Source organism: Xyrauchen texanus, chromosome 4 (genome assembly GCF_025860055.1).
Source record: "Xyrauchen texanus isolate HMW12.3.18 chromosome 4, RBS_HiC_50CHRs, whole genome shotgun sequence".
In the NCBI taxonomy this organism is placed as follows: domain Eukaryota; kingdom Metazoa; phylum Chordata; class Actinopteri; order Cypriniformes; family Catostomidae; genus Xyrauchen; species Xyrauchen texanus.
Genome location: NC_068279.1, coordinates 26,895,330 through 26,913,635, shown reverse-complemented (window position 1 = coordinate 26,913,635; position 18,306 = coordinate 26,895,330). Strand labels below are relative to the sequence as shown.

Sequence of the window (18,306 nt, the reverse complement as noted above, 5' to 3'; positions counted from 1 at the left end):
TTCAATAACAAAAATGTCTTTGAGATTCCAAACTTTGGAACGGTATGTATCTGTCAGGTAAGGACATTTTATCCACAAAAAAAGGCTTACATCACCTATAATGCACGTAAAATAAATAAGGGTCTCTTTGAAAAATAAATTATATAATAAATATAATAATTGTAGCATCTCTAATAGAGATAATCTGATTACTTACTGAACCAAACTGAAACCATGACCACAGAACAGTGACACAAACCAAACAGTTACACCTCTATTGTATGCACAGTATGTATGTGCATGTAAATAAGCATTTATAAAAATGAAGGGCAAAGATAAAGTTCATCAATTAGCATGTTTAGTACCATTATTTCACATCACAGAGAACCTGGATTGGGATCCAATGAATAGCAAAGGTTTGAGTAACAGTTGCTATATTTTTAAAGTCTGTGATTACAACTCCGGTGAAGGCATGAGTGTATGTGAGGGACAAAAACTGAGAAACACATCTGGGCATGTATGTGTGTGTGACATGCGTTCATGATGTACAAGATGCACAAAGCAAACTATGAGGAGTGTCTAGACAGGAGAGAGAGGGTAAAAGAGAACACATGTCTCTCAACACCAGGAGAACATATTGAAAATACTTGAGGTATGAATTTGTGTGTGTGTGTAAAAGGAGATGACATACATTGCACAGTACCTGTCGTGTAGTCCGATGGACATGGTGTCTCCTCTATGCACAGGGTGGTCCATGCCCAGGCACACAACCCCAGAACACCTCTGAAACATTGGCAGAAATAGATCGACATCATGAGTTATGCGGATCATGAAAAGTGGGAAGAAATCCGGTTTAAAGGAATAGTTCACCCAAAAATTTACATTCGGTCATCCTATTGCCATTATAGACCTGTATGATTAATATTTATGGAATACACGAGGAGAAACTTTTGAAGAATGTAGCCCACTGGCCTACTTTTCAATGCAGACAGTGAATATAGCACCAGAGTCAAAAGGACCCCTTTTACGGTGCTATAGCTTTCTTTTTGAAGCTTGAGAGCTGCAGTCCCTGCTCATTGAAATTGCATGGAAAAAGAGTGACCAGTGATTTCTTGAGAATAACCTACTCCTTTTGTGGTCAAGGGAAGAAAGTCATACAGGTTTGGAACGACATGAGGGTGAGTAAATTATGACAAAACGTTAAATATTGGGTGAACTCCCTTGGGTGACTTTTATTTTCAGCGTATTAACTGATTGGGCTTACACACTGAAACACATTTTGGCTGACAAAATGCTTAGGCAGAGACTTGTTTATTGGAAGAGTTTTTTTTATTTTGCTCTCTCTCCAAGTATCATAAAACAGATTAGTTGCATTTCTTTCGTAGCCTTTGCAACCTCTCTGTCCCTGTGTATTTGTGTAGGCAGAACAGCATCTGGCATTTCTATAAATATTTAGCTGCTCATATTTTGGGGCGTTGCCTGCCCCACCCCCTTCTCAGCAACTAATTATTAAGTGAGAGAAGAGAGAGAAAAATAATCACACAGTATAGACCTAATCATCATCAGCCAACTAATTAATACATTATTCCTATCAGTTTTATTACCAGCAGACCCTGAATGTACGAACACACTTACTAAGTCCCAGGGACTACAGGTGGAAATTAGCAATTGTTGCTACAACCTGGCCCAAGACATATTCTCTTGTTTAACAAGTTTAATGTTTATTTGTGCATTGTCCCTGTTTCAAATAAAAAAATTATTTCCACTAAAGCTGGAACCATTTCTCACCCTTTGATACTGTGAATGTCCAGCTTGAGTGTTTAATAGCTTTCTTTTAAAAGCTGGAGCAGCTCAGAAATACAATGGGTCAGCATACAATGATCAAAAACCAAACAGCTGTAAGAATGTGTCATCCAGTCAAGCTGAGGGCAACAGAAGAAAATTCTCATCAAATACGGATAAAGGAGAGTATATACACAGGATATAGACACTGGAAACAAGTCAGACCTTCTCAAGTAAAAATAAAGATTTTCTGATTAATTGTGATCATCTGAAAATTGCAGAGAGGGAATATTAAAATCCAAAGATTTATCTATTATCCAGTTACAATTTAAATGCCAATGCAAGTGAAAACACAAAAGACGGGAAAGCGAAAACAGGCTTCTGTTATCATGAATCATTCTGCAGGTCGTGGAACACTTCCATGTTGAAGAAAAGGGTGAATATAATTTACAGTTCACTGTGAGACAATTTCTTTATTTGTAAGCAAAATAAAGATTTTAACTAAAATATGAATCAAAACAAGAGTTTGTAAATTAGAATCAAATTGGTAAATCTGTGTATGCTGTATCTTGAAAATAAAATGGCCATAAGCTTAAAAACTTTTATATATAAAAAGATATGGAGCAAAATGTTTTCTCCAGTTAAATTTGAATTTGAACATCCCAAATCATAGCAACATTGGCTCAACCAATGTTATAAGTTTGGGGTGGGACTATCTGTTTGGTCCAGGGTATGATATTCACACCCGCCACCTGCCGAATGCGGGTATTTCATGTGGCACTACTGTGGCTGGCGACCTGTAAGACATCTTTGAGTGACAAATGAAAAAAATGCTGTTATACACAAAGACGTACATTTGAAGGAGCACACTAGATTGTATTTTGAAGAACGACTGTATTCAGAAAAAAAGGTGTTGATGCACATGTCTGATTTGCTGTTTGTTCACAGGTTTATTGCTTTGGTGCCAATAGCCTATTCAAAATATACTGTACATATTGCCAACCACATAAGGGTATGGAATTAACAACTTTTTTCCCCAACACAGTAAAAAAAACAAATCCATAAAAGTTACATGAATTACCGGCAGCAGTGGTTGCCAGAAATTTACAGTGAAAAATACAGTAACCACGTTTCAGGCTTCACTGGATGTAATTTTGATGCCTGGATATTTTACGGTGCATTACGGTATATATATATATATATATACACACACACACATAAAGGAGATACTGTTTTTGGGATTTACATTAGTTGTCAGATTTAATCATCACAATTAAATGAAATAAACATTTGAAATATATCAGTCTGTGTGTAATGAATGAATATAATATCCAAGTTTCACTTTTTGAATGGAATTACTGAAATAAATCAACTTTTTGATGATATTCTAATTATATGACCAGCACCTGTATATGTAGCGAAAGGAGGGAAAGAAAACAAAACTTAATACTAACTAAATAAATAAATGGGGGGGGGGGGCTACATAGACATAAACATAGATCAGGTGTACAAGTTACAGCAAATTAGACATCACACAATGGACATCTCCATTTCTAAAATGACTGAATAATGCACAATATACATTGATCTAACACTTTTATCTTTTCTACATGATAGAATGGGGCTCTATACCTTTACAAATTTAGCTTCTTTGCCCTTAAGAATACAAGTTATCTTTTCCATTGCAATACGAGAGTACATCTCCATTATCCATTGAGATACTGTGGGCCTTTCCACTTATTTTTTCCCAAAAATATCAACACGTTTTTTTTAAGCCTGAAAGCTACACATATTTATTAACATATCTATGTCATTTGTGATGTTTATGTTTGCTGGCAGGAACAGAAACCATAAATGAAATCATTTGATTAACTTCTTTCCAAAATTCTTGCATTTTTGGTGTGGTGGTGGCGTAGTAGTCTAAAGCACATAACTGGAAATCAGAAGGTCGCTGGTTCGATCCCCACTGCCACCACAATTGTGTCCTTGAGCAAGGTACCTGTAATAAGTGCACTGTAAGTCGCTTTGGATAAAAGCGTCTGTCAAACGCATAAATGTTTTCATATTGCCACATACAATGGATTAGTTTACCTTTTGAAGAATTACATTTGACACAAGTAAATGGAATATTACTAGGGATGCACCGAAATTAAAATTCTGGGCCAAAACCGAAACTCCAGGATGCACTTGGCTGAAAACCAAATACCGTTTTTTTTTTTTTACCTATTGAAAAACTACTAAAAATCTAATTTTACAGATTTTATTAACAATTATCCAAATAATGTAAAGTTTTAGAAACAACAGTTTTTATATGCAAAACAACAGTCAAGTAATGAACTTAGCTAACATCTTTCAAAAAGTTTAAATACGCAACAGTAATTTTAATTAAAACAAAAGGCAGAACACAGAATGGCAGAGGGCCTCTATTCCACTGATCTATATATAACTATAATATATAATTATATATATAGATCAGTGCTCTATTCTGTTTATGTAAACGTATGTACACTTTAAGTGAAAATTATTGTGCAAAACAACAGTGCAAAACAGCGGTAATTGAACTAAATCCAACCTCAACTGTAAACGACAGATGTATCCTCAAGTGAAGAACAAGTGTAATGTAATTGCTATACACATCAAATTGGACCGCTTTCTATTTAAGTACAAGTCACCGGTTTCTCTTCAAGAACATGAGATGCTGCACTGAACTCTCTTCTCGCTCTCTGTGCTGGTGGTTGGGCAGATATAAATACCTGTGCGCAATCCGCGCAAGCATGAACATCGTTCATGGCGTCGGATGAACAGCACACAGATGTCTACTGCCGTGAATGCCGAAAGTTGGTGCCAACCAAAAGCAGAAGCACTTTGTTCTTATATATGTACTGCCTACCTTGAGTTGTTTCATTTTTGAATGAAAAGGCTATATGTATTTCTTCCTTTATTTTACAGTTAAATAATAAGAAGCACTTTGTTCTTACGTGAACTGCCTACCTCTTTGCACTTTAATAAAAAAGGACTGTGGTATTTGGCATATTTGTTTTTGCAGTAGTTTTCTGGGATTGATGTAATCAATCCCAGAACAACAGCAAAGGACCTTGTGAAGATGCTGGAGAAAACAGGTACACAAGTATCTATATCCACAGTAAAGCGAGTCCTACATTGACATAACCTGAAAGGCTTCTCAGCAAGGAAGCCACTGTTCCAAAACCGCCATAAAAAAGCAGTTTGCAAGTCCACATGGAGACAAAGATCTTACTTGGATCTTTTTGGAGAAATGTCCTCTGGTCTGATAAAACAAAAATTGAACTTTTTGGCCACAATGACCATCATTATATTTGGAGGATAACGAGTGAAGTTCGCAAGCCGAAGGACACCATCACAACCGTGAAGCATGGGGGTGGCAGCATCATGTTGTGGGGATGCTTTGCTGCAGGAAGGACTGGTGTACTTCTCAAAATAGATGGCAAAAATGATTTGGATAAATTGAAGCAACATCTCATGATATCAACCAGGAAGTTAAAGCTCTGTCACAAATGGGTCTTTCAAATAGACAATGACCCCAAGCATACCCCCAAAGTTGTGGCAAAGTGGCTTAAGGACAACAAAGTCAAGGTATTGGAGAGGCCATCACAAAGCCCTGACCTCAATTCAATAGAAAATTTGTGGGAAGAACTGAAAAAGCATGTGCGAGTAAGGAGGCCTACAAACCTGACTCAGTTACACCAGTTCTGTCTGGAGGAATGGGACAAAATTCCAGCAACTTCTTGTGAGAACATTGTGGAAGGCTACCCAAAACGTCTGATCCAAGTTAAACAATGCTACCAAGGCAATGCTACCAAATTCTAACAAAGTGTATGTAAACTTCTGACCCTCTGGTAATGTGATGAAAGAAATAAAAGCTGAAATAAATTATTCTCTCTACTATTATTCTGACATTTTACATTCTTCAAATAAAGTCGATATCATAACTGACCAATGACAGGGAATGTTTTCTATGATTAAATGTCAGGAATTGTGAGTTTAAATGTATTTGGCTAAGGTGTATGTAAACTTAATTTTTCCGAGTTTTGAGTTCAACTGTATCTTCCCATCAGCCAATTATACTGCAATACTTTCAGATGGCTATTAACCACCTGGGTTTGGGCCTCAACACATTTGTTTCCATCCATCACCTATATCTAAACCCAAGTCTTGTTTCTACAATGTTAAGCTAGACCTAGCTGATTCTATTGAACCTGAAATTAACATGTTATACAGAATGGAAATGTGACCTTCACCCTGACATTGGCTAGACATACATTTTTCCAGTTTAGTTTGCTCTGGTTCCGTGAGGTTCTGCCCTTGAGTAGAATATAAGAAACTCCTGAGTTTGAGGTTGTGGCAGGGCGGAGGGCGGGGCCGGGTCGTGATCCTACACACCCGGTCCCGTATTAGGCTAATTATGCCTCCGTGAGGTTTAAAGGCTGACTGCAGAGGGCCATGCGGGAGAGAGAGATCGTTAGCGGACATGTCCGTCAGCCTTTAAACCTCACAGAGGCATAATTAGCCTAATACGGGACCGGGTGTGTAGGATCACGACCTGGCCCCGCCCTCCGCCCTGCCACAGAGGTATTTAAAAACTTTTTGTTTTTTATTATTTAAAATTGGGTTATATCCGCAAATTACATTAAAATTCCCTCCCTGTATAAGTCTTTAATTTTCCGTAATCTTTTCCTAGCCCAAAGCTGAAAGCCTGGGTCTCTACGGCCTGGAATAAAATTGTCGTTCCCCCATATTGAGCTAAATATTGATAGATAATATTTTTCCCCTAGATATTTACATACCCCCTCCCATACATTTATCATATTCAGTACAGTAGGACTGTGTGACAATGAACTGATCCGTTTTCTCAGAATTTTGGTTTTGGCAGAATAAACGTTTAGATTGAAAACAAGTTCAGAGTCTAATAGAGAATTGTCTCTATCCATTTCGGAAAAGAATCAGCAGAAAATGATACATGTTCGCTCTTAATTGAGATGACCAATTAGTTTTAAGCCACCCCTATCATATGGATGATATAAAAAGTTTGCATATAAAGATTAACTCCCCAATTAAGAAACAAAATAGAACATTTAGCCAGATTTATTTTATATCCTGAAAAAGCTTCAAATCTCTTAATCAGATTTGGAATATATTTGCTTTAGTTTGTAAGAAATAAAATAATATAATCGACATATAAGGACCTATAATGGGGTAATAGGGCTGAAATGATTAGTCAACGTTATCGACAACGTCGATAATAAAAAAAATGTTGACAACATTTTTCGTTGTCAAATAGTCGTTTGATCTCATTTAACGTATCATGAAATCACATTAATCTCTAATGCTGATGCATGAGAGCAGCACTGCAGCTCGTGTCTGACTGAGAAGAGGAAGAATTACACAGATCACAGTCCAGATGCGTTATAGCTTTATTAAAGTTCAAATAATACAGAAGCAGGTCATGTAATTAACTACAAACTCCACAACTGCCATTTCTCTGTGCAGTCAGCACCTCTTCTAGGAGTTGCGTGAATGTCCCAATCTAAGCTGATGTACACTATGTTGCGGGGATGCTCATCCCTCGAATGCACGTGCTTGCTGCAACTAGATTATAACGTGATAGCTTGTGACTTAGTGAATCATAATATACCTCACTCTGCATTTCTTATCATTAAGAACATTGGCAATATGCATGGTGTTCACCCCTGTCCCTGATTCCACATGTAATTTGAAAACGCTACGACTTCCATGACAAGACAGACAGATGTGTAATATGAACGGTACCACGATCCGACGTCTTTGAAAGTCATGTAGTGTGTAGGAGGCATATCAGAGGCATATCAGAGACTCGCTTGTGTAAGAACAAACAGTTTTGCGAAATACGCGGCTGACTTTGAATTCATACCATGTTTATATTTATAAACATAGACAATAGCAGTAAAATGTAAGAAATGCGCTGGAGAGAAACAACTCTTCAGCACATCAAACAGCACATTCACGGTCTAAACGCACCTGATGTAGCAACCTGTCCACGTGCTTATAATGATATTCTATGAAGAGTTTATAAAGTGCTCTTGCGCTGGACAACATGGGTCATGTTTTTTCTGCTACAACTTGTCTCTGTTGTTTTTCAGATGAGTTTTATGCAACACATTTTTCACTGGGCTGTGAAGTGACGTCACTGACGGGGCTTCTCAATGCTTACTGCAAATATCCAACTAATCGATAATGAAATTCGTTGTCGATGATTTCCATTATCGATTTTATCAATTGATAGAATCTTATTTTAATATATTGCACCTAATGCTACGTTCACACCGGACGCGAATAGCGCGTCAAATTCGCGCCTACCGCGTCTAGTTATACGCTTGACCACTTTGAATCCATTCGCGCGTCAAGAGCGAAATTGACGCCGTAAAAAACAAAAGTTTGAAGCAAAATTTACGCGCGTGACGCTGGCCGGAGGCTGAAATCCGATGACGGCCATCTTTTTACAAGATGGCTGATGTTGATCGAAAGCATTCGTGGAGAGAGTCACCGCTCTGTATTTGCTCTGGAGAGCAGAACAGCGGCGTATGGGTCGTCGTCGCCGTACTTGGGTCCACCAGCCAGGGGCGGGACATGCTGGAGAGGAACCACTGCCAGGTCTGGGTCGGGTTGCGGCCAACAACTCCTCCAGAGAGGCACTCCGGGTGAGGGATGTCTTCATGGCACACTTCTCGGCGGAGGGAGCAGTACCATGGCAGCCGACGGAGTAGCGTTTGAAGTCCTCCTCATGACTTCCCCACAACGGCTCTTTTAAGAGCCACCCACAAACCTATAAAGAGCTAAACTATCTAAAAATAGTCCATTATTATTATATTTTGTATTTTTTTCCCAGGTTGTCAGCCCCAGTTCCAGGATGTCAGGTCCACAACATGCACATTTATTAAGTTGAGACTTTTTAAATATGTCAGGTTTTCCATGGTAGTATATCAGGTTAAATTATTTATTTATTTTTGTTTTGATGATAAATGGAGCCAGCCTCCAAAAGTAATTAACCTGTCCTGTGTTTTTTCCTTATTCAACACTGTCAAGACACTAATGTTGGTTGTCTTTACATTACAATAATAATGAAAGTTTACGCCACTTTACCTCCTGAGTGACAGCAGGCAGCTAGGCTCCTGATTGATTAACGCGGCGCAATTGACGCCAAAGTTCAGATTTTTCAACTCGGGCGGCAGACGCGAATTCGCGTCAAACGCATGAATGCACAAAATGCACCATTCGCTGCAGAACGCCAGACGCTCAATTCGCGCCATTCGCGCAAATGAGGCGTATTCGCGTCTACCGCGCCGCGCTCTACGCTCATTCGCGCAGCAGGAATTTTTTACGCGCGTAACGCGTCTTTGCATTGACTTAACACTGAAATCACTCGCGCCTGACGCGCTATTCGCGTCCGGTGTGAACGCAGCATAAGAAAAAAAAGTCATCTTTGGGCAGCCTTCTTGCGAAGAGAGCAGCCACAGCCACGCTCACTGATGAGCAAAAGGTCGAGGCAGAAATGACCATGTACCTGCAGGAAATGGCCATTGATGGGGAAGAGGATCCGCTGACTTGGTTGAAAACGAACGACAAAAGGTTTCCGTTCATTGCAAGATTAGCACGGAAATATCTGTCTGCTACCAGTACTCCATCCGAGCGGGTCTTCAGCACAGTTACTCCAATCCGCAGCTTATTAAAACCAGATAAAGTCAATATGTTGGTATTTCTGGCCAGAAACATCGAAATTTAAACATGGTCTATGGTGAAAGATAGTAGACTTTTTACGCATTTTTCGCCATCCGTTGCGGAGCTATTCGATTTTGTATTGAACGCTTATTATTTTTTAAACGTTCATTTGTGTAGTTCATATGACCACTTTACAATATTTCAATAACATAATTTATTTTGTAGCCTGTGCTGAAGTTAATTGTGCTGCTAATTATAAGTGAAATGTTAATGCCGAGTTTCGGTCTGAGTGTTGTTCCCGTTTTCTTGTTCTTTATTTCTTGTTCTTCTATGTTTTAATAAATGTGTGTTATTCATATTCACCTTGTTTCTTTCATTTGATTTGACATTATGGATTTATGGCCAAGGAAATTTTTCTTTAAAAGTATTAACCAGACAAAAGTTATTTGACGTTCGCTGGTCTGGGTTTATCTTAAACTGCCAAGAGCTATGTGACTAGGGCTGGGCAATATGGCCTAAAAATAAAATCTCCGATTTTATTTTTTTTAATTCGATTTACGATTTTTTCCCGATTTTCCCATCTACTTATTAAGGAAATCAATACGACAAACGGCAGACAACTTAAAGCAAATTTTGCTTTTATTTAATCAAAAGCAAGACAAATGTAACCCCCATTTCTGGGATGAAGTTTCTTGGGAACAAACTTCCCACTCTCACCGGTAGCCATGTTGTCGCTTGCTGTATGCTGTTGCCGTTTCGTGTGTGCTATGATGTTGTTGTTGTCGCTGCCATACTGCTATGTGAAACTAACGCCACGGATGCTCCGGGGAGCCAAAAATGCGCCATTACACAAAAACTCGATTTACTTATTTTTTAAATCGCCCGCAACAAAAAATTCGAATTAATTCATTGAATCGATTTTTCGCCCAGGCCTATATGTGACAATGAGCAAGATTTTCTGAGACACTACAACTACTAATAATTAATTAATAAAGGCTATTTTCTTGTAGCCTACAACATAAAATATTTTAAATCTAAATGTACAGTGTAAGTAAGACATGTAAAAAAAAGACAAGAAGCTAACAATGTCAAGATCAATATTGTGTAGCCTGCCTGACACGGTATTTTCACAGACTAACACGTCACGTCTCTGGCATATACTACAGTATTTAAAATAGCATATATGCATTAGTTATATTCTCAATTTAATTTACAGAGCAATCCCTGCAAAGTTTTTAGGTTAGAAGAGACTAGGATTAGTGAGTCACACTAGCAAGACTCGCAAAAGGGGGCGTGGCATCACGATGGTGGCTCTACATCGTGATGTTGGTCAGCCATCACGATGGACGATGATATCGTCCATTGGCACAACCCTATTTCATAATGTTATAAATTTGTCTTCGCATTGTTTTTCCTTCAATCACAAGATGTTCCTAATGGTAAATACCGGGAGAAAGTGTCACATTTTAATATATGACTATATATTATCATTTATAATGTTGCCTGTGTTTCAAAAATCAGTTAGGGATGGCATCAACAAACTATAAAAATTTCAAATGTATTTATCAGTGTTGTGTGTGAAAATCCCAGAAGATCAGAAGTTACAGAAATACTCAAACCAGCCCATCTGGCACCAACACTCATTCATGCGATTATCTACTCAGCCAATCATGTGGCAGCAGTGCAGTAAATCATGCAGCATTGCATAATTGTTGGTGCCAGATGGACTGGTTTAAGTATTTCTGTAATTGCTGATCTCCTGGGATTTTCATGCACAACAGTCGCTAGAATTTACAACAGCGCTAGAGTTTCCCCTTACTAGAAAAAATCTAGTGAGGGGCAGTTCTGAGGATGGAAATGCCTTGTTGATGAGAGAGATCAACAGCGAATAGCCAGACTGGTTCAAACTGACAAATCTATGGTAACTCTGATAAACACTCTGTAAAATGGTGGTGAGAAGAATATCATCTCAGAATGCTATTCGGAGATTAGGGTTGGTGCTGTTTTGGCGACACGAGGGGAACCTACACAATATTAGGGAGGTGGTTTTAATGTTGTGGCTGATCGGTGTATATAGACTACAATATGGGTATTTACCCGCCACTATTGTTGGAGGGAAAAAGTTAATTTCATACCCTGGTTTGGTTGGTAATGGCAGACATGGGGAAATATGTGTGAAAACAATTATTATTTTTGCAATTCCTTTTGTTGGGAATTCCTTCTGTGGCATTTTTGCCACAGAAATGACACACTTCAAAATTTAAAGCATTGTGAAACATCATCTCCCTTTTTCCATCAACTCAGGTTTCAGTAGTTTGGAAAACTCCTGCATCACCAGTGATCTTGAAACTCTCTTTCAGTGTAACAACGAAACCCTTTCTATTCAATAGGGCATAGGGGCATGAGGATGACCACTTTTGAAAGCATAGCAACCTGTGCCTCGCCACGGAAAAAAAATTCACACTTCAATGGCTTGCAGAATTTTTCCTCATTGCCTTGGCAACCACGGTGTCTTAGCAACAGACAGAGGTCATGAAAGAACAAGGATGAGCTGTGCTAAACTACCTGAACCATATAACATTAGGAGATATTCAGAACTAAATGTTTGGTCTTAAATTTTGAAGCATTCATCCTTTTAAAATTATGGGAGGAAATCATTACCTTTAATGTTGATCCACAGACCTGCTCACCTGTCATATTCCTTTAAATGTGCAGTTTCATCTCTCATTTACTGTCTTTTAAGGTGCATACACAAGAACAACCATTAAACATTCAATAACAATGTTTGTCATCACTGAAAAGATCTATCTGTTCAAGAAGTGAAATAATAAGAAAGGTATAGGAATCTTACTCAATTGATGACTTAGGCAGTTTCCCTTTTTCTCTGATTATTGGTCATACTTTCCTTATTTGGCATTAATCAGAAGTGTGGGGATGTATTACACATGGCATCAGACCCTTTTTTAGGTTCCATATGACAACCAATACACACCCAACTGCCAATTCAGAACCTGATAAAGCAATTCCAGATGACTGATGCACTACCATAAGTTGAGCAAACAACCTTTAACAGGTCAAGCACTTTTTAAAAGGGGAAGAATGATCTTGGCTGAAGCATCTTGTAAAGCACTGCGAGAATGTTTGTCACCAAGCTGTGTTTCTTCTTCTGAGCTATGTCTGTTAAACCACAGATCCCATAACCACAGGCCACCACATATCAGCCTGATCCGAGAAAAACATGACATGTTCAAAAATGAGAAGCCGCTCTTTACCACAAAAACATAGTAAACTAAAATGTTTTTATCACCTTTTCTCCCAATTTGGAATGCCCAATTCCCACTACTTAGTAGGTCCTCATGGTGGTGCGGTTACTCACCTCAATCTGGGTGGTGGAGGACAAATCCTAGTTGCCTCCGCTTCTGAGACTGTCAATCTGCACAGCTTATCACGTGACTCATTGTGCATGACACTGCGGAGACTCACAGCATGTGGAGGCTCATGCTACTCTCAGCGATCCACACACAATTTACCACGCGCCCCACTGAGAGCGAGAACCACTAATTGCGACCACGAGGAGGATACCCCATGTGACACTACCCTCCCTAGCAACCAGACCAATTTGGTTGCTTAGGAGACCTGGCTGGAGTCACTCAGCAAACCCTGGATTCGAACTCGCAACTCCAGGGATGGTGTCAATGCTCGCTGAGCTACTCAGGGCCCCACCGTAAAGTAATGTTTTTAAAAATCTCTTTAGTCTCCGGCTTGATTGTGAAATCACTACAAGTGCCTACAGTACTAAATTTACCTCTTGGGGAACAATTAAATATAGTAATTTATATACATTGAATATATTGTATGATAAATTGCTTGTGCTGTTCCTAGTTTGAAAATCACTTCCTATTAAGCAGGGTGGAACCACAGTCACAGGACCCATAAATGACTATTCATAGTTCTGTTAGTATATATATATATATATATATATATATATATATATATATATATATAGTATATATATATATATATTGTTGACATAACAATATACTCCACTGTAGGGATTTAGTTAAAAACAAAAACACCTTTAGACTTGTCAAACCATGTGCTTCCTTCCAGCTAAAAAAAAAAAGCAAGAAATGACACTGCCATGACAATACACAACACAGTACGTCTGCTAAAATAAGGTTTCAGTCAGAGGCCCCTAGTAGAAGGGCATGTTTTTAGCCATCAGTGTTATGTTACTGTTGTCATGGCATTTATGCACATGGTGGCACTTACAGCCCCCAGCTGCTCCGAATCAGGATCTTAATAATTGAGCTTAACTTTTGTCACACTCTGACAGCTGGAGCCAGTGCCCGCTGAGTGTCCAGATGTCATTAAGTGAATTTAGAAATAATAAAAGGGCACTAACCACCAAGCTGTGGGGTGTTTATTACAACTAACAAGAGTTCACTGGTGAGGATGTACTTATTTGTTAATGCTGCTCACTATATTACACACATGTTATTCCCAGAAACTGATGTGAAGACTAAAATACATGAACTTGAGTACATATGACTAATGCAGCATATGATTTACTATATATACCATGTTCATTCTTTTTACAATTAGACAGTAGATTGGTCACTGAACAGATTTCTGAATCACCTAAATGGGCATCTTTCCTTTCTTGTAGATTTAAAAAATATATATAAATCTAAAGCACGAATATAAATTAGTTTTAGAAAGCAACGCAAAGACAAAAAAAATAGGAAGAACTCAAACTCAAAGTTCCCAAATACTGCCAACCTCAAGAACAGCTGGGGTTCAGCCAAGCCAACCAGATAATAAAGTTGGATAACAGGTGTCTCGAAAGAATGGAAATAAGACTACTAAATCAGAGCGCTTGTTAACAGTATTTCGTTTGTCACGAGCGTTGTGTTTGTAGTTCTTATAGTTAGTTCAGCCACAGAGTTTGAGGTTCTGGAGGAGACTCTTCAGGCTACATGTCGGTCCATGTTTACGTGGGAACTAACACAGACCACACACGAAAATGAAGACATTCACACGCGCTGTGACACCAATGTAGCCGCAGGAACAGAGCTGTGGTCGCGGAGACATGTTTCAGGTTCTGTCCTTTCTTGTAAAGCTCTCTTTTGAAGAAAGGAAGAAAACCTGAAGCAACGCTCCCCAATCGAAGCTCTGATTTTGTAGCTACATTTAGCTTCAGCTCACAACAAGCTACTTTTCGTTTTGAATTATATTATATTATCTTTACGAATATGACACTGATATGTCCGTTTGCTGGGCATTGTTCCCAACAAATTAACTTTTAAAAGCAAAATTTACTTACCACAACCACTGGAATTCACCCTTGTTTTCCTCTTAAACCACCAAATTCACTCTACTCATGGACATCACTAAGCCCCTCCTCTTTTGTTTTTCATTGGCTGTAGCCTCAAGGGAATGGACGCCGTACGCGTTGTCGAATGGTCTATTTGTATGCCAATCAATTCTCGACACTTCCGTTCCCAAAAGAGGTTCATGGCGTAGGGATGATGGCAGCGATTGGTTGATTTAACAAGCGTCTGGATGTGATTAGAGTGGACAGTGCTGTTTGTAAAATTACTTTTATTTTTATTAATATAGGGCCTACGTATATAAGATGCATAAAAATATATGCAACTCACAAAAATGTAAATAAATAAAAAAATACAAATAATAAATAGATTTATATTTCATGCTAAGGGTAATATTACAAATTAAAGCTACAATAAATTAAACAAATGTGCCTCGTTGGTCTTTTTTGCTATTTTGTTTTCTAATACCGTCCAAAGAAGTGCCAAATTACTTATCCTCATTAAAAAAAAAATTGGCTTAGCTTAAGACTATGATTGTAGATAGATTTATTTTTGTACGAGATATCCTTGTTTCTCCAGACAAAATACCTTTTTAGTGAGATGTATGTAATATTATTGTGTATTGAGCATAGTATGGCATGACATCATCATTGAGCATAAAGGACATAAGAGCCTTCTCAGGACCTCTCATTCTGTTGAATGAGTTTTGTCTGAAGTGTGATACTTTAAACTTTACAAAGTACTATTTCATATTTATTGTGCATTGTGCTATTACCATGATAAACTGAACATTGAATGGATTTAATTCCAAAGTATTTCACCATCATTTTGAGTTTGTGTATTTTAGAATGTGTCTTGCTATAATTTCTTTGTGTAAAAATATGTACATGCTTACAAATTAATTTTTATGCCCAGTATAGTATAATAGCATTTCTTTAAACATTTACAAAGCATTTCAAAACATTAATGGCCATATACCAATACAATCTAATTTCCTGAGATCTAAAATATTCCACCTGAACAAGTTTTGCTTTTTGTCTTACCAATAGTCTTTTCTGTTTGTTTGACTTTTATTTCACACTTTCAGAGAACATAGCAATTCATTGGCCTCTAACATGACTTACTTCATATTTGTATCATACAAAGCACTGAACACTACTACATTAACGTTGACCTGATTTTTTTTTTTTAAATCCTATAATGATACCTACTGACTCAAGCAAACTGCACACTCCAGTGGATGAAAGAAAGAACAACAAAAACAGCTATAATGAATTGATGGTGGTCCAGTGTTAGTTTAAAATGCAAAGGTTTGAGATGCAGCTTCAGCTTTCAGCTCCATCCAATCCATCCGTCCATCTGTTTATCTATCTATCTATCTATCTATCTATCTATCTATCTATCTATCTATCTATCTATCTATCTATCTATCTATCTATCTATCTATCTATCTATCTATCTATCTATCTATCTATCTATCAGAGGTGTATAGTAACGACGAAGTACAAATACTGTACTTAAGTACAGTTTTTCAATATTTGTACTTTACTTGAGTATAAATATTTCTTTGGACTTTTACTTTTACTTCACCTCATTTTGAAGAGAAAATGAATACGTTTACACTTATACATTTTCCCAGACCCTATCGTTACTTTTGCGACTGAACACCACAAAAAATAGCAAGCTGTATGTGCAAAAATGCATGCATTTCGGTGATAATGATGTCTGATTCGCGAAAGAATCATTTGAGCCAAATCTTTTGAATGTGATTTCTTTGAACCGATCAAAAATATTCAAAAAGCACTCTGAATGATTCGTTTTGTGAATCATGAATCTGAATCAAAATCACAAGTGAAGCTCACGCCAGTTCAGATTGTTGCATAGTCTGTTTTCACTTGGGAAAACATGAAACTGCTCAAATCTGTTTAAATTCATTTTTTTTTTTTTTTTTTTACTAATTAATTTTATAGGTTTAGACTTAAACATTAGGAAAGCTGTGAAATAATAATAAAGTTATGCGTTATCAGTCTCCCGCCTTTCCTGGAAACCTGTTCATATAAAAGTAACCTAAATCAAATGTGCTTCCATTACATTAAACCAAGGTGCGATGTGTATGAATAATTACCAAAGCTCATAAAAATATGTTTTAACTATGTTTTTAACACAAAAGAAAATATACTTCACAAATTAAATAAATCACAAATTGTCTCCTTTCAGTTATCGCACCAACCCAGAGTAACCAACCTCAGTCCGTACATGGGTCAATCACAAATAAGATTTTCAACATGAAAACAAAATATTTTAAAATGCATATCACATGGTAAATTCCCTTTCTATTTCTTTATTTATTGCCCTTTTATTCCAAATCATATAAACGGCTGCTTTTCTGTGTGTTCAAACACCCATTTTTCCATAAGGACTTTTTATGTTTTGTTTTTAACTGTAAAAATTATTTGTATACGTTATATAAAGGTTCACAGTTATATGTCTTACTTAATTTTGCAATTGCAGTGGGAATTGATACATTTAAAAGTAAATTTGCTGGTTGCACCACCTGACCATGACCGGTCACACCACCTGACATTGTGATCATTAATGATTGATATTTACAAAATAAAAAGAAAGATATGTCAATGAATTTTATTCAGGTTTCAATTGGCTTTTTTATTTGAATTATCTGACCAATTTATACTGTATCTCAATCATATAATTAAATTTCATTAACAAGAAAGTGCAAAACAATACTGCATGTTATGATAACATTTGATCATCGCTTCTATAAATCTAGAAATTTAAAACATCTCCGGGAACACATTTAAAAAACGAGAACATCTTTTATAAAATGTCAATACAAAAAACAAAACTTGGTAATACATAATACATATACACTAAAAAATTTTGGGTTGAAAATAACCTAATTTGGGTTGTTTTGCAACCCATGGCTGGGTCAAATATGGACAAACCCAACCGTGGGTTATTTTAACCTAACATGTTGGGTTGTACAACCAACCCAACTCTATGGGTTGATTGTCTAACACATCTTATGGGTAGTGATAATTTTTTGCTGGGTTACAACAACCCAGTTGTAGGTAATGTCTCCCCATCCAGCTTGAAGCACTGCGCTGATCAGCTGTCTCCAGTGTTCACAGAGATTTTCAACACCTCACTGGAGACATGTCACGTGCCAGCTTGCTTCAAGTCTTCAACTATCATCCCTGTTCCCAAGAAGTCAAGGACCACAGGACATAACGACTTCAGACCCGTCGCCCTGACCTCTGTGGTGATGAAGTCCTTTGAACGCCTTGTGCTTTCTCACCTCAAAGTCATCACGACCCCCTCCTGGACCCCCTGCAGTTTGCATACAGAGCCAACAGGTCTGTAGACGATGCAGTCAACTTGGCCCTCCACTACATCCTCCAGCACCTGGACTCCGCAGGAACCTACGCCAGGATTCTGTTTGTTGATTTCAGCTCTGCCTTTA

General features: G+C 37.7%; 1 protein-coding gene across 6 annotated transcripts in view; it reads right to left on the bottom strand.

The window, feature by feature from the left end:
• The window catches only part of klhl13 (kelch-like family member 13), a 65,876-nt gene extending 50,982 nt beyond the window's left edge, over positions 1-14,894 (bottom strand). Inside the window, exons 1-2 of one of the 6 annotated variants that reach the window (XM_052121259.1) lie at positions 14,819-14,894; positions 671-762 (exon numbers count right to left, since the gene is read on the bottom strand). In XM_052121259.1, the coding sequence (XP_051977219.1) occupies positions 671-735 (65 nt within the window). In that variant the 5' untranslated portion in view covers positions 736-762; positions 14,819-14,894. Of the gene's footprint in view, positions 1-670; positions 763-1,767; positions 1,911-14,818 lie in introns of those variants that run through there. The other 5 variants (XM_052121271.1, XM_052121253.1, XM_052121291.1 and 2 more) reach the window with 5 other exon arrangements.
• Positions 14,895-18,306: the final 3,412 nt, after the last annotated feature.